Source organism: Anomaloglossus baeobatrachus, chromosome 2 (genome assembly GCF_048569485.1).
Source record: "Anomaloglossus baeobatrachus isolate aAnoBae1 chromosome 2, aAnoBae1.hap1, whole genome shotgun sequence".
NCBI classification, from domain to species: Eukaryota; Metazoa; Chordata; class Amphibia; order Anura; family Aromobatidae; genus Anomaloglossus; species Anomaloglossus baeobatrachus.
The window spans coordinates 391,568,620-391,590,236 of NC_134354.1; the positions used below are offsets into that span (position 1 = coordinate 391,568,620).

The window sequence follows — 21,617 nt, forward strand, 5'->3', positions numbered from 1 at the left end:
GTTCACTGTTGAAAGTAGATTCACGCTGAACAGAAATTATGTCAAGGAGAGCGCTATGTATCAGCCACTGTCACCAGACGAGCCTTTGGTTGTGGTATTAGTGTGGGCAGGTGAGTCTAGTCACAACAGTACTGCCCTACACTTTGTGAATAGTACAGTGATGAGCTCCTACTACTTGAATAACATCATTAATCCAGCCATTGTGCTTCTGAATGAACAACACAGGCCAAATTTCATCTTCACGGACAATTATGCTCCTGCTCATCAATGTCACATCATTTGGGAATGGCTGCTGGAGACTGAGGTATCTCAAATGGAGTGGCCTTGCACTTTCTCCAGACCTGAATCTCATAAAAGAAACCTATGCAATCAGCTGAGTCGCCATGTAGAGGCTCGTAACGCTGTACCCCAGAACCTCAATGACCTGAGAGCAGCCATTCAAGAAGAGTAGGATGCCATACCTCAGCAGTTAATAACTCCACTTGTGAACAGCAGAAAACGTCGTTGTCAAGCTGTAATTGATGCTGAAAGCCACATTACAAGTTGAGACACTGCCATTTTTGTGGGGGTATGCCCACTGTTGTCAGCTTTTGTTTCAGTAAAGTGTTTTGAGATGAGGAAATCACTATTGCATGCTTCTACTTTAAAAACCCTACTTTCATGATAAAATATCACTGCAGTGCGAAGTTTGTTTTTTACATGTCACCCAAAAGCCAAAAATCCCTAACTTTGTGAGTAGTGTATTAGAAACACCCACACATACACACGTCACTCTCAATAGTGTACTAGCTCTCCAAGTTTTCAAACCCAATTTCAGATATTTATTAACCCCTCAGGTCCTTTGCAGGAATTAGTGCAAAGTGGGATGAGAAAAAAAGTTAAACATTTTTTGCCACCAAATCTTTCATTTTTACAAGATTTAATAGGAGGAAGAGCAACTCTGGATTTGTTATTATGTGTTGCTGCACTTAGGAGTAATTACATATGTGGAAAACCACAAAGAACTATATCAAAAAAACACCAAAAAGGAGCCAAGACAAATGATATGTGCACACACAGAATGTGGTGAGCCTTCCTCATAAAGATGGCTGCAGCCGAGGTGCAAGATGCTGATGTCACAGCCACTCAACCTCCACACTAGAGGGGAGGGGCGGCTGCTTAGCATAAGACATGCACACTAAGGCTATGTGCGCACAGTGCGTTTTTCGCGGCGTTTTTGCGCGTTTTTCGGGTGCGTTTTGGCCTCAAAACTGCAGGACTTTGCTTCCCTAGCAAAGTCTATGAGTTTTCATTTTTGCTGTCCGCACACATCTGTTTTTTTTACCTGCGTTTTTGGGTAAAAAAAAAAAATGGACATGTTAGCTCTTTCCTGCGTTTTTCTGCGTTTTCCCCCCATGCAATGCATTGGAAAAACGCAGCAAAACGCAGAGATCAAAAAACGCATGCGTATTTTGATGCGTTTTTTTGACGCAGGTGCGTTTTTGTGCGTTTTTAGCGGCCAAAAACGCACAAAAACGCAGCGTCAAAAAGACGCAGTGTGCGAACCTAGCCTTATAAGGCTTGCACTGGGAGCCCATCATATAATGAGTGAAGTGCACAGTGTCTGAACTGTGACCTATAAATGACGCCAGAAACCCAGGTCAGGCGGGCTAAACAGCACTATATAGGTGCATCTCGCACGGATACACGAGACGCACATTGTCTGAATAATGGCCTATAAATGACGCACAACACCTGGTCCAGGCGGGTCATTTAGCACTATGAGTACATAACACATGACAGGCTCACCATTTAACCACCTGAATTCAAAAGGTCCACACACATCCTGCAAAAATGGATAAAATGTGCCATACCTCAAATAGTGAGATATTAGTTTATATTTTGGCCCAAAATATGTAAGCTCGCAATTCGTTCGTCAAGGATTCTCACACTTGCGAGTCCCTACACTGAATTAGTTAGAAAAACCACAAAGAACTATATCAAAAAAACACCAAAAAGGAGCCAAGACAAATGATATGTGCACACACAGAATGTGGTGAGCCTTCCTCATAAAGATGGCTGCAGCCGAGGTGCAAGATGCTGATGTCACAGCCACTCAACCTCCACAGTAGAGGGGAGGGGCGGCTGCTTAGCATAAGACATGCACACTAATAAGGCTTGCACTGGGAGCCCATCATATAATGAGTGAAATGCATAGTGTCTGAACTGTGACCTATAAATGACGCCAGAAACCCAGGTCAGGCGGGCTAAATAGCACTATATATATCTCACTATTTGAGGTATGGCACATTTTATCCATTTTTGCAGGATGTGTGCACGGAGCCGGCGTCTTGAAGCTGCGGACACTGGTAACTAAGGTAGACATCGGGTATGGTTACCCGATGTTTACCTTAGTTGCCAGTGCACACCACTTAGCTTAGCGTGTGCAGGGAGCAGGAGCCGGCACTGGCAGCGTGAGCGCTGCAGAGGCTGGTAACGAAGGTAAATATCGGGTAACCACCTTGGTTACACGATGTTTACCTTAGTTACAGCTTACCGCAGGCTGTCAGACGCTGGCTCCTGCTCCCTGCACATTCAGGATTGTTGCTCTCTCGCTGTCACACACAGCGATGTGTGCTTATCAGCGGGAGAGCAACAATAAAAAAACGAACCAGGGCTGTGTGTAACAAGCAGCGATCTCACAGCAGGGGCTAGATCGCTGCTCAGTGTCACACACAGCGAGATCGCTAATGAGGTCACTGGTACGTCACAAAAACCGTGTCTCAGCAGCGATCTCAGTAGCGATCTCGCTGTGTGTGAAGTGAATGTGACAAATGGATAATTCACCAGCAATGTACCTTTTATTCCTCTTTGTTTATATAGATTAAGTTGATCCGACTTGTGGGGATAATGCTACTGCTGTATGTGAAGAAGGATCTGGCAAGTCATGTCTCTGAGGTGGAAGCTGAGACTGTGGGCACAGGAATCATGGGACGAATGGTGAGTTTATATGAAGAAATAAATTGGAATCAATTTATCAGCTCAACTACACCTTTCTTGGTTTGTGTATTCGAAAGGATATTCAATGAGTTGCATGGTGGAAGAAACAAATCTAGCTAGTCTCCAGATAAGTAGTACTAAATCCAAAATGAATGGCAGAAAGACAGTATTTCTGATATCAATCGAAAATTACCTTTTATTAAAAAGTCCATTTAAATGTGGAGGCTGCAGGGTCAGATTCCAGGAGAGCTCGTCATGGGTACAAGGAGTAACCCTGTTAGCAGTGCCCAGTTTTTGCATTTAGTTTATTCCCTCCGCCCCCTGAGTATTTTTATTTTTGTTTTTGTTGAATGCATGATACAGTCCCAGAGATAGGGGCCTTATTATTTAGTGCTAATTTTTTTTTTTTTGTTCTGTACCAAGGGGTTTGACTTACAGGGTAATAATGCAGAACAGCCCAAAGACCATATAAATAACCATCAAATGAAAAGGCCCATATAACTGAAACCGTGAACCAGTCTTTAATACATAACACTTTATTTTAACTTTTTTAATGCTTATATTCTAAAATGTCATAGCAATGGTTTTCTTACATAGATGTTTTATTGCTTTATGTGATGAGTGCTTTATTAAAAAATGCTGGAATTGTTGAGGGTGAGAACATTAGGACGTCCTGACATCTTTCCCAGGAGACCGATTACTTTGATAGGTGATGTCAAAACCAGCTGCCTAGTTAGAGTATGTTCCCACGTTGCAGATTTTGTGCACCTAAGGCTATGTGCGCACTAGAAAAGTGATTTTTCTCAAGAAAATTTCTTGAGAAACTTCTGGGAGTTGAAGATTACCGCACCTGCGGTAAAAACCCACACCAAATCCGCGGGAAAAACGCATGTGATTTTGCAACGGTTTTTCCGCAGGTTGGTCCCTGCGCTTTTTTTATGCTGAACAGAAATAAATAATATAGATAATAGATGATAGACAAATAATGGATAGAGGGAAAGATGGATAGATGAATAGATACATAAATAGATGAGAAAGACCTATATAATGTCCCACCCCCCTGGATATTCTAAGCTGGCACCCTTTAGTGACTTTCATGTGGCACTAAAAGGTGCCTAGCCTTGTATTTAGCCAAAAAATAAATAAATAATTTAAGAAAAAAGGACATGGGGTTCCCCCTATTTTTGTAGCCAGCTAGGATAAAGCAGATGGCTGCAGCCTGCAAACCACAGCTGGCAGCTTCACCTTGGCTGGTAATCCAAAACAGAGGGCACCCCACGCTGTTATTTTACATTAAATAAATAATTTAAAACAAAAAATGTGGGGTCCCCCCCAAATTGGATCACCAGCCAAGGTAAAGCGGACAGCTGGGGTCTGATATTCTCAGACTAGGGAGGTCCACTGTTATTGGACACTCCACAGCCTAAAAATAGCAGGCTGCAGCCGGACCCAGAAGTGGCGCATCCATTAGACGTGCCAATCCTGGCGCTTCGCCCCAACTCATCCCGTTGCCCTGGTGCGGTGGCAATCTGGGTAATATATGGGGTTGATGCCAGATGTGTAATGTCACCTGGTATCAAGCCCTGGGGTTCGTGATGTCAGGCGTCTATCAGATACCTGACATCACCAAACCAGTCAGTAAGAAATATAAAATAGACAACAAAAAAAGTTTTATTTGAAAAAAAAAAACAACACTCCTCACATTCCCTCTTTAACCAATTTATTGACAAGAACAATCAAATCCTGGTTCGGCGTAATCCAATAAGGGGGGGGTCCCGTGGCGATCCATACCATAGTCCATGTCCCAGTCCATGAAGAACAGAATGTTCCCCATTGGCTGGGAGAGCAATGCAGTGACTTAAGCTAACATCAATGGGTCAGCCCAGGTCACTGCAGGGCATGACAAGTGCTGCTATCAGGAGGTTAGATGAGATCATTACCTGCTGTGATCATCTCCTGCAGTCCTGACATCAGCGCTGTCACTGCCTTCTATGCCCGCCGCGTTGTCAGCAGTATCGCGAGAGCCCGTGACGTCACCGCTAGTGACAGTCTCGGGCCGCTCGCGAGACGGGCATAGACGGCAGGGACAGCGGTGATGTCAGGAGGCAGGAGATCGTCACAGAAGGTAATGATCTCATCTCACCTCCTGACAGCAGCGCCCGTCATCCCCGCGGCTGCACGCACTGCTGGGTGTCAGTGTCTGCCAGCGCTGCAGCGTGACAAGCTGCTGCCACTGCAGGGCTGGCAGCGGTGGGGCCGGAGCGGGACAGACTGCACGGGCACCCGCCGGACGTCACACGGAAGTACTTCTGTGCGGCGTCCAGGGAGTGTGGCATCTGTGTTTACTCTGCTCCGCTTCCTCTTCTGTCATAATGACATCACTTCCTGCAAAACTGCAGCCAGCGATGAGCATTACCGCAGGTAAATCGCGGCTATACCGGGGGTATACCACACATCATTTGCTACCTGCGGTATACCCCCGGAATTTCGCGATTACATTACAGTGAATGGAGTGAAATTCCGGGGGTATACCGCAGGTACCTGCGGAAAATAATGGACAAGCTCCTTTTCTCAAGAAAGTTTCTTGAGAAAAATCCGCAGCGTGCGCACAGCTATTTTTTTTGTTCCCATAGGTTTTGCTGGGAAATGTCTGCAGAAAGATTTCAAACCTTTCTCAAGAAATTTCCGCAGCAAATCCGCGGGTAAATTCGCGGGTAAAACTGCCTAGTGCGCACATAGCCTAAAATTGTATCTCTTGGCAGGAGAAACACTGTGGAAAAGCACTTTTTTTTGCCAGATTTTTCAATGCATTTCTTTATGCATTGACATGGGAAAAACGCAGAAAAAAGGGACATGCTAATAGTTTGGTGCATTTTTTTTTTTTTCTGCACCAAAATCTGCAAGGAAAAAATCTCGAACGTGAGCACAGCACTTCAGGATTCTTAGACTTTACTAGGATGTGTTTTCCCTTGGATATTGATTAAAATCTGCAAGAAAAAAAACACTCTAAAAATGTGAAAATAAACCCAGCCTTATATTTACAGTAAGACTTTAACATAAGTTTTTCATTTTTGTATAATTTCTGCAGCATTTATGCACCTATTATGTATTACTTGTGGTTTTTTTCATTGTATTTTGTGTTTTTTACATGATTCTTTATAGCATTTTTAACGCTGCGTTTTATGTTTCATCTCTGCATGTCTTGTTTTAAATAAAGCTGCTTTGTTCTTGATACTTCCTGGTATTTGGGTGTGATAAAACCTTATTGATAGTCATGTGCGGCACTGAGATTTCTATAAATTCCATCCACTTTCCTGGAACTGGAAGACTATTTATTTATTTATTTATTTATTTATTTATTTTATGCAGCATCAAAAAGTGCACCAAAAACTCATGTTAATGTTGCTTCACCACCCAAAATTCGATTTTTATGAAATTTAATTCATTAGTGGCACAGTTTTTGTCTAATCTGTAGAATCTAGAAATGTTTTGTTTTTTTTACTTGTATCTTCCACGTGCACTCTACAGGGTAACAAAGGAGGTGTGGCGATACGTTTCAGATTCCATAACACTCACATTTGTGTTGTGAACTCCCATCTGGCTGCTCACATTGATGAATATGAGAGGAGGAACCAGGACTTCAGAGACATCTGCTCCAGGATGCAGTTTCCAGAGGTGGACCCAACACTCCCCCCTCTGACTATTCACAAGCATGAGTATGTGTACCACTTCCAACTTTACTACTGCTGCTGGTGTTTATTTGTTATAGCTAGTTTGTCAAAAATTGAAACATGTCTGAAGTGTTTTTAGAAATCTTAGGTTTAGTACAGTATAGGTCTTCTGCTATAGCCATGTGTCTTACCTTATGTGCAGGGCATTACAGCTTTGGTATCCCTGGTTACGTCCACTCGTATAGTGACCGTAATCTGCTTGTGGTTGTACCATGGATACCTAAGCTGCAATTCCCTGCTCTTGAGGTAAGAGACATGACTATATCAGGAGAACTATACTACATTTCTAATTGGAGGTATTTATTAATATTATTATTACACCTGATGAAGCAAGAAATCACATCCCTGTGAAACGTACGTTAGAGTCTTGTGTGGGGGGAGATGCTTCTCTTCACCATTCCCGGCCTGCCTGCACCTTTTTCCTGGCACTTTTTCTTACTACATCGATATGCGATGGGCACGTACATGTATGGCTCTAATCTATATATAGCTATTTGTTTTAATCAAGCATAGGATCACCTCATATATTTGCATCAATATGGCCTATTGAGACGATCTAATTGACTTACAGTATATTGGTATAAGATGTAAGGCACATTACTGGCATCTTTTATTTTGGTGTGTCCCTGCTTAATAGACCTATTGAAACATCAAAATTAAATTTGGTCTACTGCTATACTGGTTAACGTATATCCATTTAGACATACTGATATCAATTTTTTATCTTTATAAGTTGTGCTAGCAAAAATGTATACTTATTAAGTCCTTGATTTATGATATTGTATTTTTATCAGTATTGCATCTTTTGTATTGATTTTTACATCATGCATAGCAGGCCTGTCTTTGCCTTTTTACACCTTCCCCTCGACTTGTGCCCAGTAATGTAGTTTGGTCTATTTTTTACCTCTTTTTACCTGTGTGTTTAGTATTTTCCACCAATAAATAACATTTTTTTGAAGCATTACTACTTTCTTTTTGTTTTGATTTCTAATTGGAGGTATTTATTAATATTATTATTATACCTACTACATATTGGGCATACTGGGATAAGATCTTTTGAGATGGGAATACTGCTTTTAAAAAGAAAAAATAAAATTATATATATATATATATATAATAATATAATATATAATTTTTTTTCCTTTACACCAATGTCTCAAGGGATATGAACATTTGATCCCTTGATTGCATTGCTAATGATCTCATCCTGTCAGACCCTGCCTTAGCCAGGTTGTAGTGTATGGTAGACCTGGAGGATCTGGTCGGGCCCCTGGTTGCTTTAGCCACCCCTTGGCACACCACGATTTGGTTTTGAGGGTGCGAATGGGCTGGTAGAAAGTGCTGTCTCCCTATGTCTAACTTCTTATGTGTCACTGTCTCTAATAACTGGGGTTAAGCTGCTTTGAACGGTGAGACTGTCGATCCTAGCAGTTACTGCAGGAGCCTGCAGCTGATCGCACTGGTACAGAATATCTACCCTGCTATCGACATGGCATACCTATCCATTATGGAGCACAAAGTTACCTGAGCTCAGTACTGATATATTCATCAAATAGTTTTAAGGGGTTAAGGATCATAAAACAGCTGTGATCATTAATAGGGATGATTGAATATCACAAATATTCGGCAATATTCGGCTTCGTGAATATTCGACGAATAGGTCGCCGCTATGCGAATATTCGATGCGCAATGTAAGTCTATGGGAAGCTCGAATAGTTGGTATTCAGCAACTATTTGGGTTTCTCATAGACTTACATTGCGCATCGAATATTCGCAAATAGTCGAATAGCGCCGACCTATTCGTCGCATATGGGCGTAGCCGAATATTTGAGGTATTCGACCTTTCCTAATCATTAACTGTAATGGTTTTTATAACTGGACTGCTTATCTAGTGTTTAAAGTAGCACATTGTGCAGCAGTGTCACCCCAACACTAAAGTGTAGTTCTAGTGATTTTAGGATTCAGCTGTCCCCCTCTGGTGTTCAGTATGTGGTCAGGAGACCCTGCAGGCGGCTTCGGCATCCTCCGCTGCAAGAAGAGCTGGTTTGCTAAGTCACTGGAGCTTACAGCAAGGGTGAAAGAAGCTTCAACTTTGCCTTACGTTTGCATAGTTGGAGTTGAGCTTTCTCATTATTGGAATTACACTGCAAATATTACACCATGCTTATGTTTTACAGTGTTGTATTATGGCTAGGAGATCTAAACTACAGATTAAAGGACATTGACATGGAGAGAGTTAAGAAACTCATTGAATGCAAGGACTACGAAACTCTACACAAGTTTGACCAGGTAGGAGTATACCTGTAACTATGCAGAGAAATATTTCTTCTTGTTGTAGAGCGTGCCAAGCAGGCATAAGGAGCCTTATAACCCTTGCAATGCTCCTCTGGGAAATTTAAAGGGGTTGTCTAGATTTGGCATGAAAGTCTCTCTGTGATTGCAGACTTGTGAATCCTCACAGTGTGCCAATGTCAGGATTCTTCTGTACTGGCATCAAGATCAGATAGTCATCTAAGGCTGGGGCCACACAGGGATTAATGCGATCCCCTCGCATGACACTCGGCTCATGCTGGCATCTCTCTCTCTCTGTCTCTCTCTCTGTCTCTGTCTGTCTCTGTCTGTCTCTGTCTGTCTCTGTCTGTCTCTGTCTGTCTCTGTCTGTCTGTCTCTCTGTCTCTCTCTCTCTCTGTCTCTCTGTCTGTCTGTCTGTCTGTCTGTCTGTCTCTCTGTCTCTCTCTCTGTCTGTCTGTCTGTCTGTCTGTCTCTCTCTCTCTCTGTCTCTCTCTCTGTCTGTCTGTCTGTCTGTCTCTCTCTCTCTCTCTGTCTCTCTCTCTGTCTCTCTCTCTGTCTCTCTCTCTGTCTGTCTCTCTGTCTGTCTCTCTCAAAATAATCGCTTATGGGTGCTGACACACAGGCTAATATTGGTCCGAGTAGAATGCGATTTATTTATTTATTTATTTTCTTCTTTGTTAAATTTATTTATTTTTTTTCATCGCACTTCACTCGCACCGATTTTCATACTGTGTGTCTTAGGCCTAATAGTAAGTATGCAATATGCATACAGTTAGGTCCAGAAATATTTGGACAGTGACACAATTTTCGCGAGTTGGGCTCTGCATGCCACCACATTGGATTTGAAATGAAACCTCTACAACAGAATTCAAGTGCAGATTGTAACGTTTAATTTGAAGGTTTGAATAAAAATATCTGATAGAAATTGTAGGAATTGTACACATTTCTTTACAAACACTCCACATTTTAGGAGGTCAAAAGTAATTGAACAAATAAACCAAACCCAAAAAAAAAATTTTTATTTTCAATATTTTGTTGCGAATCCTTTGGATGCAATCACTGCCTTAAGTCTGGAACCCATGGACATCACCAAATGCTGGGTTTCCTCCTTCTTAATGCTTCGCCAGGCCTTTACAGCCGCAGCCTTCAGGTCTTGCTTGTTTGTGGGTCTTTCCGTCTTAAGTCTGGATTTGAGCAAGTGAAATGCATGCTCAATTGGGTTAAGATCTGGTGATTGACTTGGCCATTGCAGAATGTTCCACTTTTTTGCACTCATGAACTCCTGGGTAGCTTTGGCTGTATGCTCGGGGTCATTGTCCATCTGTACTATGAAGCGCCGTCCGATCAACTTTGCGGCATTTGGCTGAATCTGGGCTGAAAGTATATCCCGGTACACTTCAGAATTCATCCGGCTACTCTTGTCTGCTGTTATGTCATCAATAAACACAAGTGACCCAGTGCCATTGAAAGCCATGCATGCCCATGCCATCACGTTGCCTCCACCATGTTTTACAGAGGATGTGGTGTTCCTTGGTTCATGTGCTGTTCCCTTTCTTCTCCAAACTTTTTTCTTCCCATCATTCTGGTACAGGTTGATCTTGGTCTCATCTGTCCATAGAATACTTTTCCAGAACTGAGCTGGCTTCATGAGGTGTTTTTCAGCAAATTTAACTCTGGCCTGTCTATTTTTGGAATTGATGAATGGTTTGCATCTAGATGTGAACCCTTTGTATTTACTTTCATGGAGTCTTCTCTTTACTGTTGACTTAGAGACAGATACACCTACTTCACTGAGAGTGTTCTGGACTTCAGTTGATGTTGTGAACGGGTTCTTCTTCACCAAAGAAAGTATGCGGCGATCATCCACCACTGTTGTCATCCGTGGACGCCCAGGCCTTTTTGAGTTCCCAAGCTCACCAGTCAATTCCTCTTTTCTCAGAATGTACCCGACTGTTGATTTTGCTACTCCAAGCATGTCTGCTATCTCTCTGATGGATTTTTTCTTTTTTTTCAGCCTCAGGATGTTCTGCTTCACCTCAATTGAGAGTTCCTTAGACCGCATGTTGTCTGGTCACAGCAACAGCTTCCAAATGCAAAACCACACACCTGTAATCAACCCCAGACCTTTTAACTACTTCATTGATTACAGGTTAACGAGGGAGACACCTTCAGAGTTAATTGCAGCCCTTAGAGTCCCTTGTCCAATTACTTTTGGTCCCTTGAAAAAGAGGAGGCTATGCATTACAGAGCTATGATTCCTAAACCCTTTCTCCGATTTGGATGTGAAAACTCTCATATTGCAGCTGGGAGTGTGCACTTTCAGCCCATATTATATCTATAATTGTATTTCTGAACATGTTTTTGTAAACAGCTAAAATAACAAAACTTGTGTCACTGTCCAAATATTTCTGGACCTAACTGTACATATGGCCACATGCCAACTAGACATGCACTGCCTCACTTAGTTCACTTGTATGAAAGTGAGGCTGTGCACATCTAGTTGGAATGTGGCTGGGGGTATGCATAAAGAAACTTGAAGTCACATGACCTCCTGGCATCGCAAAATCCTAACATCACTTGCTGTGCTCAGTGCAATTCTGCTGTCACATAGCATGACTGCAGTTTCCTGCCAAACTGAGACAACCCTTTAGATATGCAAATAACCTCTAGCGCCACCTATTGAATGAATACATAGAAGGTAATTTAGTTTGGAATCAGCTGTGAAAGAAAAAAATAATAATTTTCTGTATTCTATTGTGAACCAGAGCTTGATTTTTCACATTTTAGAAGTAATGTCTATTTCAAATATGTATTGTACATTTTCCAAAATATATGAAATTCTGCCTGCTCTGCAACCAAAACATCCTCAACATTTTTATTTTTTTTTTCTTAAGCTGAAACAGCAAATGGAGGAAAAGGCAGTTTTTGATGGTTTTACAGAGGGAGGAATACAGTTTCAACCTACTTACAAGTATGACACTGGATCTGATGAATGGGATACAAGGTAGGCTGCTGACAAGTGGACAATGCAAAGTAGTTGACTGTTACACAATAGCAATGAATGATTGCTGCATTTTTGTGCAGCTTTTTCTATTTACTTCTATAGGAGATACAGTACAAGCTGCCTTCTTAAAGTGTTCATAGCGTATTCTGTTAATATGGCATTATATGCTTCAGATGTAAATATCTTCTTAAACAAGTATCTTTTTTTCTTTCTCTTTTTTTAAATGGAAACAACATTCTAAGTAGAATTAAAAATGAAAAAAAAAAAAAGATTGAATTTACTTTCCTTGGGGGATCTTAATTTATTCATTGCCACTTTAATCTCTGTCTCATGTTTCTTCTCTATTATACTGTATATTACTTTGGGGACAGACCTGCTGTCTCAGTTTACAAAGAAAGATATGACTAATTTTAGGGGTACTTCTCACATAGCGAGATCGCTGCTGAGTCACGGTTTTTGTGACGCACCAGTGACCTCATTAGCGATCTCGCTGTGTGAGACACTGAGCAGCGATCTGGCTCCTGCTGTGAGATCGCTGCTCGTTACACACAGTGCTGGCTCATTTTTTGGACGTTGCTTTCCCGCTGTGAAGCACACATCGCTGTGTTTGACAGCGAGAGAGCAACAATCTGAATGTGCAGGGAGCCGGCGTCTGTCAGCCTGCGGTAAGCTGTAACCAAGGTAAAAATCGGGTAACCAAGCAAAACCCTTTGCTTGGTTACCCGATATTTACCTCCGCTCTCAGGCTGTCCGTGCCGGCTCCCTGCACAAGTAGCCCAAGTACACATCTGGTAAATAAGCAAAGCGGTTTGCTTATTAACCCGATGTGTACTCTGGCTAGGAGTGCAGGGAGCCAGTGCTAAGCGGTGTGCGCTGGTAACCAAGGTAAATATTGGGTAACCAAGCGCTTGGTTACCCGATATTTACCTTAGTTACCAAGTGCAGCATCGCTTCCACGCGTCGCTGCTGGCTGGGTGCTGGTCACTGGTCGCTGGTGAGATCTGCCTGATTGACAGCTCACCAGCGACTATGTAGCGACGCACCAGCGATCCTGACCAGGTGGGATCGCTGGTAGGATCGCTGAAGCGTCGCTAAAGTGTGACGGTACCTTTTAGACTGGTAGTATATAGTTATGTGTATACACTGAACTACAGAAGGTGAAAGTGGATAACCCTTTTAAAGTCTGTTAATATGTATCCATTGTAGTTCTTTTACTTTAAATGATTGTAGAAATAATTGCTCAAGCTCTAGAAAGCACAGCGGGAATTTCACTTCAGAATTTGCTGTTAGCAGCCATTGTTTAGCTGCTGCCAATCCAGTCTGGGTTGAGGAAGTAAATACAATGGATAGAGAAGTTGCTTATCATAGTGTAACTTTCCAACTGAATGTTTATTTTTTTTCTTTATTGCTATTCTGGGCAAGTCACCAACTTCTTATTATTACAATACATACAACCAGGGAAAGTAAAAAAAAAATAAATAAATAATGCAATTTATCATTAATGGTGATGGGTGAATAGTGAACCCGGTGCTCTCGGTGAACTCTGTTGAACCAGCTGCCAGCCAGTCAGATTGTGTGACATGGCAGCACAGCAACCCGGCAGTCAGGTGACCGGCGTTCACACTCAGGGGCTCCCCTACTGCTCTCAGTGAACGCAAATAAACCCGCTGTAGTTCTGACGGATTGAGGGACATGACCTACACAGCAGTCTGGCAGTAGGTTCAACTGAGTTCACTGAGGCCAGTGGGTTCTCCTGATTCTAAACTCCGGTGACCTGACTGCAATGCCACCATGTCACGCAATTCGGCAGTGGGTTCACCGGTGGTCACACTTGGTACTGTGGGAACCCGGCTATGAACTCCGGTGACCTGACTGAACGATTCTCCCAGCCAGGTCCCCCGCTGCCTCAGTGTGTCCCAGGAGCTATAGTGATTGGTCGCAGTTTCCATCACTGCAGCCTCTGGGTGTATCAGAGCCAGGATCGTCGTGTCGATTATGTCGGCCCTGCAGGGGAGTTTTGGGGTTAATTGGTGAAAAAAGTCGTGTGTGTGTTTGTTTTTTTTTATTTAAGATAAAGGATTTTTGTGTGTTTCTTTTTACAAATAAGGTTGGTAATAGGGCAAGGGTGGGGGGTGTCAAAGACACCTCTCCATTACCAACCCATGGCTTGATGGCAGCTGTGATTTTTGACAACTCACAGCTGACATGAACCCCATATATTACCTTGATTGCCACCATAGCAGTTCATTTGGGATGCACCAGTTATAACGCCACAATTGGCGCATCTAATGGATGCACCAATTGCGGTGCGGCTGTGGGTAGCTGCGTTTAGGCAGGGGAGGGCTTAATAACCATGGATCTTCCCAGTCTGAGAATACCAGTCCCCAGGTGTCTTATTTACCTGCGCTGGCTATCACAAAATGGGGGGGTCCCATGTCTCCCCCCCCCCCCCCTCTGCGCCTACCAATCACAGTAATGTCAGTAGCAAAGATGGCTACAGCATTGCTGTCATTAGCAGGCAATCCAAGCATGTTTAGAGGCTGAAAATCAGACGCCAACCGTGGGGAGGGGACTTGAAACTCACGAGGCGAGGAGTAAAATGCTTAACGAGTAACAAATGTCCCAAATACATTTTTAATATTCATGCGAGTAATGAATAATGCCGAGTATATTCGCTCATCACTAATCATTAAACGTAATGCAAAATGACGTACGTGAATTCTAGGTGAGCTGCAGGGTGTAGTTCTCACAGATCACTGTAAATAGGTCATGGTGATGTGATCTAAATCTCTCTCATATATTTCTATGGCATTGGTTGTGTAATCGCCAAACAGTTACAGCTATGTATGAGAATGACATTCTTCTGCAGCTCAGTTGAAATACTTGTGTAGAAAAATAATTTGTTCGCGGTTTAAAAAAGAAAAAACCTTCCTGCAAGATATAGCTCCATGCTGCACGGACAACCTATCAGGTAAAAAAAAAAAAAACCCCATAAGGCCCTGTGCGCACTGTAAAATGGAATTTTCTTAAGAAAATTCCGCAGGGTCTGAAAGATTACCGCACCCGTGGTAAAAAAAAAACTCGGCAAACCGCACCCAAAAACCGCATGCGGTTTGCCGCGGTTTTACCGCGGTATTGCCGTGGTATTTTTACCGCGGTTTTGCCGCGGGTTGGTACATGTGTTTTAATGCATTCAATGCAATAAAGCACATTTTGAAAAGAAAAAAGAAAAAGTCATTTCCTTCTGAGATGGATAGATTAGATGGATAGATAGATGGATGGAAGGATAGAGGACAGATCAATCAACAATCGACACACTGCATTTCTCCCGAGCAGTAATGTGTTGTTCACATTACCGGTCGTGAGAAATGACCTGTGGTTACCTCTGCAGGCTCGTTGCGAGGCTGCATTCAGTACAGTGTCAGTCGCGGCTTGATGCAAGCGACGTGGGCCCTCGGTGGATTATGCCGGAGCTGTGTGTTTGTGGGGGTTAATTTAGTGGTGAAAGAGGGGGCGTTTTTGTGTTTTATTTAAAATAAAAGATTTTTCGGTGTTTGTCTTTATTCACTTTACTTGCAGGTTAATCATGAAAGCTGTCTCATAGACACTGCCATGATTAAAGCCTGGATTTAGTGGCGGCGATGCGCTGCCATTAACTCGTTATTACCCCGAATTGCCACCGCATCACGGCAATCGGGAAGAGCCGGGGACACTCCGGGACTGCCGCATAATGAATGCGACAGTCCCGGGGCAGCTGCGAGCTGATATTCTCGGCTGCGGGAGGGTGGGGGCATTTACCCTGGCCCTCGTCCTCCCCAGCCTGTGAATACCGGGCTGCCGCTGTGTGTTTACCCCGTTGGACGATAAAAATACGGCGGAGACCACGTTTTTCTTCGGCGCTCCATTGGGAGACCCAGACGATTGGGTGTATAGCACTGCCTCCGGAGGCCACACAAAGCAATTACACTAAAAAGTGTAAGGCCCCTCCCCTTCTGGCTATACACCCCCAGTGGGATCACTGGCTCACCAGTTTTCTGCTTTGTGCGAAGGAGGTCAGACATCCATGCATAAGCTCCACTGTTCAGTCAGCAGTAGCTGCTGACTATATCGGATGGAAGAAAAGAGGGCCCATACTAGGGCCCCCAGCATGCTCCCTTCTCACCCCACTTGCGGTTTGTAAGGTTGAGGTACCTATTGCTGGTACGGAGGCTGGAGCCCACATGCTGTTTTCCTTCCCCATCCCCCTGAGGGGCTCTGAGGAAGTGGGATCTTTCCGGCCACCAAGCCCTGAGGCCGGGCTCCATCCACAGACCCATAGAACCTGCTGGATGTGGAGCGGGAGTGCCGTTCAGGGACAAGGCCCTGCAACTTTCAGGTACTCTGTGTCCCCGTATGGCAGGCCACGCACACTCCAGGCTTGCTGGGTGTGCTAGTGCGCCGGGGACTGTAGCGCTGTGCGCTGGGCTTATAGTCCCTGCAGATTACTGGGGGACTTTACGTGTGGGAGCCGCCGCGCCGACCGCCCCTGGAGCGGCGGCGCAGCTGCGACTTGTAGTGCGCCGGGGACGCGCCGACCGCGCTTTTACGGCGGCGGCGCTTCTAACTTTAGTCCCCGGCTTTTGCGGCCTAGCGCCGCTTCGTTCCCGCCCCCACCCTGTCACTCAGGGACAGGGAGAGACGCTGTTCTATAGCAGCGCCGAGGGCTGGAGCCTTATTTGCATTCTCCAGCCCCCTTTACTAGACACAGTGGGCGCCGGGTTCCCGCTCTTGTCTCGGGCACGCCCTCGGCCCGCCCCTCTCCTCTGGACGCCGGCAGCCATTCCGGCACGCAGAGCGGGAAAACGGAGACACTGAGCTACCAGCACAGGATTCCGGCGCCACACACCCGCTTTTGTGCGGGCGGTAAGCGGCAACTAAAGTGCTGACCCACTAATGCCGAAGTGTCCTGTTGTACTTTTGTACGGTCGCTATTCAGGATGCAGACCTAGAAACAGCAGCAAAAGATCAGGGGTGCTAAAGCACAGACTCTATATGCTGCTTGTCTTGCATGTGCTGCAGTGTCATGTGTCCTTTTTGCTTGTATGCTTTACATTGCACTGTAAGGGCTATTCTTGGCTGTCTACCCGCCTAGATGGCTAGACAGCGGCAGCAAACAGCAATGGTGCTAAGGCACAAGCTTTCAATGCTGCTTGGATTGCATGTACTGCAGAGTTTATTTTCATGCTTGTACATTCACTGCATGTCGCTATTCTTGGCTAATGCTCCTTGATGACTAGACAACAGCAGCAGAAAAGCAAGGGTGCTAAGGCACAAGCTTTCAATGCTGCGTGGATTGCATGTGCTGCAGTGGTTATTTTCATGCTTGTATGCTATACATTCACTGTATGTCGCTTTTCCTGGCTAATGCTCCTGAATAACTAGACAACGGCAGCAGAAAAGCAAATGTGCCAAGGCACAGGCTTTCTATGCTCCTTGTACTGCATGTGCTGAAGTGTTTATTGTACTTCATGCTTGTATGCTATACATTGCACTGTACGGTCGCTATTCTTGGCTAATGCTCCTAGATGGCTAGACAGCAACAGCAAAAAAAAAAAAAAAAACATGGGTGCCAAGGCACAGGCTTTCTATGCTGCTTGTACTGCATGCGACTGTTCCAGGACCCCCAGTGTGTGCAATTACTCAACGGGGTCTCTGCTACAGGTGGCCAAAAGAACCACCTGTGATCCCTGTCCAGGGACAGGGACGGAGTTGCAGTTTCCGCTGATATATTGTCTGTGGCTATGACTAACATCTTACAGACTTTGCAGTCCAGACAGACCTTGGGCAATGTTGATCCAATGCCCCTGGCCACCCTGATTTCGAAACAAATCATGGCTCCAGGAGGGTCCCATGCCTCCCAGGGTGCAGGCTCTGACACGGACGACAGTCCCAGACGGCCTAAGCGAGCTCCCTAAGAACGGCCCTCGACTTCATCACAGTACTCTCTGTATGATGAGGCAGCCGTAGCTGTTCAGGACTCTGATCCTGAGACCGCTCTCAATCCGGATACACCGGATGGTGACGCTATAGTGAATAATCTTATAGCGTCCATCAATGGAAGGTTGGGTATTTCTCCCTCAACTCCTCCAGTGGAGGGGTCAGCTTCACAGCAGAAGAAATCCCTATTTCGGTATCTCAAGCGTATATTGAGTACTTTTCTGGTCACTCTGACTCCAGAGAAGCAGTCCAGGAACACCACGCTTATCCCGATAAGCGTTTCTCCAACCGTATTGAAGATACGCGTTGTCTCTTCCCCCCTGACGTGCTCAGGCGCTCCAAGGGTGGATCCCCCAATCTCCAGGCTTGCGGCTAGATCTATAGTTGCAGTGGAAGATGGGACTTCACTTAAAGATGCCATTGACAGACAGATAGCCCTATCGGCGGGTCGGTTGCCCCGGCATTCGCAGCCATAGAGGCACTCCAAGCTATTTCAGCTAGTATTGCACAGAGGGACGCGGTCACATGTACATCTTGGCCGCAGTAGCGTCCTTCACCTCGCAATGTCGGCATTGCGACTCAAGCTGTTTATGCTGTCCTGGACTCTACGAGCCGTACGTCAGTGGCGTCCGCCAACTCCGTGTTGTTACGCTCCTAGTGTTAAGGGATTGGAGCAGAGGCTGCTTCCACAAAAGTGCTTAACCAGATTGCCTTTATCTGGTGACAGACTGTTTCGTGAGCGGTTGGATTAAATCATTCAACTGTCCAAGGGTACGGAGTCTTCCTTACCCCAGCTATCAAACAAGACCCATCAGGAGAAGGGACAGTCGAGGTTTCGGTCCTTCCCAGGCTCGGGCACGTCCCAATTGCCCTCGTCCAACAGGACTCAAAAGGCTCAGAGGGGCGCAGGTTCCTGGCGGGCTCAATCACGCCCGGAGAAGGCAGCCGGAGGAACCGCTACCAAGGCGGTTTCCTCATGACTTTCAGCCCTCTCTCTCCGCGTCGGCGGTCGGTGGCAGACTCCCCCGCTTTAGCGACATTTAACTGCCACAGGTCAATGGCCGGTGGGTGAGAGACAGTTTGTCGCAAAAACTTCCTCACCGGCCGAGCCGAGGCTCTTCTGCAGGCAGTAGGAGTCGTAATCCCGGTTCCTCCTCAGGAACAAGAGACACTTTTTACTCCGATCTGGTCGGGGTGACAAAATAGGACGACTCCTTCCGTTCCGTTCTGGACCTTAAACTGCTCAACAAGCACGTGAAAACCAGGCGGTTCCGGATGGAATCCCTCCGCTCCGTCATTGCCTCAATGTCTCAAGGAGATTTCCTAGCATCAATAGACATCAGGATGCTTATCTCCACGTGCCGATTGCTCCAGAGCACCGGTGTTTGCTACGATTCGTTATTGAAGACGAGCATCTTCGGTTCGTAGCCCTACCCTTCGGTCTGGCGACAGCCCCACGGGTTTTCACCAAGTTCATGGCAGCAGTGGGACCACTCCCGCACTCTCAGGGTCACCCTGTGATCCCTTACTTAGACCATCTACTTGTCAAGGCACTCTTTTAAGAGGCATGCCAACACAGCCTGAACATGGCGCTGGAGACTTCCCAGAGTTTCGGGTGGGTCCTCAACTTTTCAAAGTTAAACCCAATCGCTGGCATATCTTAGCTTCGGGTTTCACACTCTCTCAGCGATGGTGAAGCTTCCACTGGACAAACAGCGGTCACTACAGACGGGGGTGCAGTCTCTCCTTCAAGGAGACACCTCATCCAGAGGCAGTCCCTTTCACGTAGTTTCATCTGCGTCCACTTCAATAGAACATTCTTCGCTAATGGGAGGGGAAGTCGATGTCCCTACACAGGAACGTCCCCCTTTCTCAGACGATCAAGGACTCTCTTCAGAGGAGTCCACTCTTCAGATCAATTGTCTGGAGCTCTGGGCAGTGCATATGGCCCTGCAAGACTTCCTGCAGTGGCTGGAAGGCAAACAGATCCGAATTCAGTCGGACAATCCACAGCGGTGGCATACATCAACCACCAAGGCGGACTACGCAGTCGGCGAGCCTCCCAGGAAGTCCGCCGGATTCTGCTAGGGGTGGAAGACAGAGCATACACCATATCCGCAGTTCACATCCCGGGCGTAAAAAACTGGGAAGCAGACTTCCTCAGTCACCAGGGCGTGGACGCAGGAGAATGGTCTCTGCACCCGGACGGGTTTCACGAATTGGCACAACAGCAAGGTCCCGGTTTTCATGACGATCAAAGAGCTCTGGCGACAGGCATCTCACGGTCGGTCAACCGTGGGCACTACCAGACCGGCCAGACTTACTGTCCCAAGGGCCGTTTTTCCATCTGAATTCTACGGCCCTGAACCTACTGTGTGGCCATTGCGTCCTAGATCCTAGTGTCCTCAGGATTATCCCACGGGGTCGTTGCCACCATGAGACAGGCTATGAAGCCCACGTCTGCTAAGATCTACCACGGAAGTGGAAGATTTTCTTTTACTGGTGTTCTGTACAAGGAGTGTCCCCCTGGCCATTGGCATTGCCTACTTTTCTTTCCTTCCTGCAATCTGGGTTGGAAAAGGGCTTGTCGCTCGGCTCCCTTAAAGGGCAAGTCTCGGCGCTATTGGTGTTTTTTTTCAGAAGCGTCTAGCACGACGTCCGCAGGTACGCACGTTCCTGCAGGGGGTTTGGTCATATCGTCCCCCCGTACGAGCGGCCGTTAGATCCATGGGATCTGAACAGGGTACTAGTTGCTCTCCAGAAGCCGCCTTTCGAGTCTCTGACGGATGTTTCACTCTCTCGACTATCACGGAAAGTGGCCTTTCTGGTAGCGATCACGTCTCTTCGGAGAGTGTCTGAGCTAGCGGCGCTGTCATCCAAGGCTCCCTTCCTGGTGGTCCACCAGGACAAGGTAGTGCTGCGCCCCATTCAGGAGTTTCTCCCTAAGGCAGTATCCTCGTTTCATATTAATCAGGATATCTCCTTACCTTCTTTTTGTCCTCATCCGGTTCACCGGTATGAAAAGGATTTACATTTGTTAGATCTGGTGAGAGCACTCAGAATCTACATTTCCCGCACGGCGCCCCTGCGCCGCTCTGATGCACTCTTTGTCCTTGTCGCTGGCCAGCGCAAGGGGTCGCAGGCTTACAAAGCCACCCTGGCTCGATGGATCAAAGAACCAATTCTTGAAGCCTACCGTTCTGCTGGGCTTCCGGTTCCATCAGGGCTGAAGGCCCATTCTACCAGAGCCGTGGGTGCGTCCTGGGCATTACGACACCAGGCTACGGCTCAACAGGTGTGCCAGGCAGCTACCTGGTCGAGTCTGCACACTTTCACCAAACATTATCAGGTGCATACCTATGCTTCGGCGGACGCCAGCCTAGGTAGCAGAGTCCTGCAGGCGGCAGTTGCCTCCCCGTAGGGGAGGGCTGTCTTTGCAGCTCTAACATGAGGTATTTCTTTACCCACCCAGGGACAGCTTTTGGACGTCCCAATCGTCTGGGTCTCCCAATGGAGCGCCGAAGAAGAAGGGAATTTTGTTACTTACCGTAAATTCCTTTTCTTCTAGCTCCTATTGGGAGACCCAGCACCCGCCCTGTTGTCCTTCGGGATTTTTGGTGGTTTTTCGGGTACAC

At 45.9% G+C, this 21,617-nt stretch overlaps 1 protein-coding gene across 5 annotated transcripts in view; it reads left to right on the plus strand.

Moving 5' to 3' along the window:
* Positions 1-21,617, plus strand: part of INPP5B (inositol polyphosphate-5-phosphatase B) — a 207,234-nt gene that overhangs the window by 154,944 nt on the left and 30,673 nt on the right. For all 5 annotated transcript variants that reach the window (XM_075336058.1, XM_075336059.1, XM_075336061.1 and 2 more), the window contains 4 exons: positions 2,863-2,979; positions 6,508-6,695; positions 8,888-8,999; positions 11,897-12,006. In XM_075336058.1, coding sequence (XP_075192173.1) covers positions 2,863-2,979; positions 6,508-6,695; positions 8,888-8,999; positions 11,897-12,006 — 527 coding nt within the window. The remainder of the gene's footprint in view (positions 1-2,862; positions 2,980-6,507; positions 6,696-8,887; positions 9,000-11,896; positions 12,007-21,617) is intronic.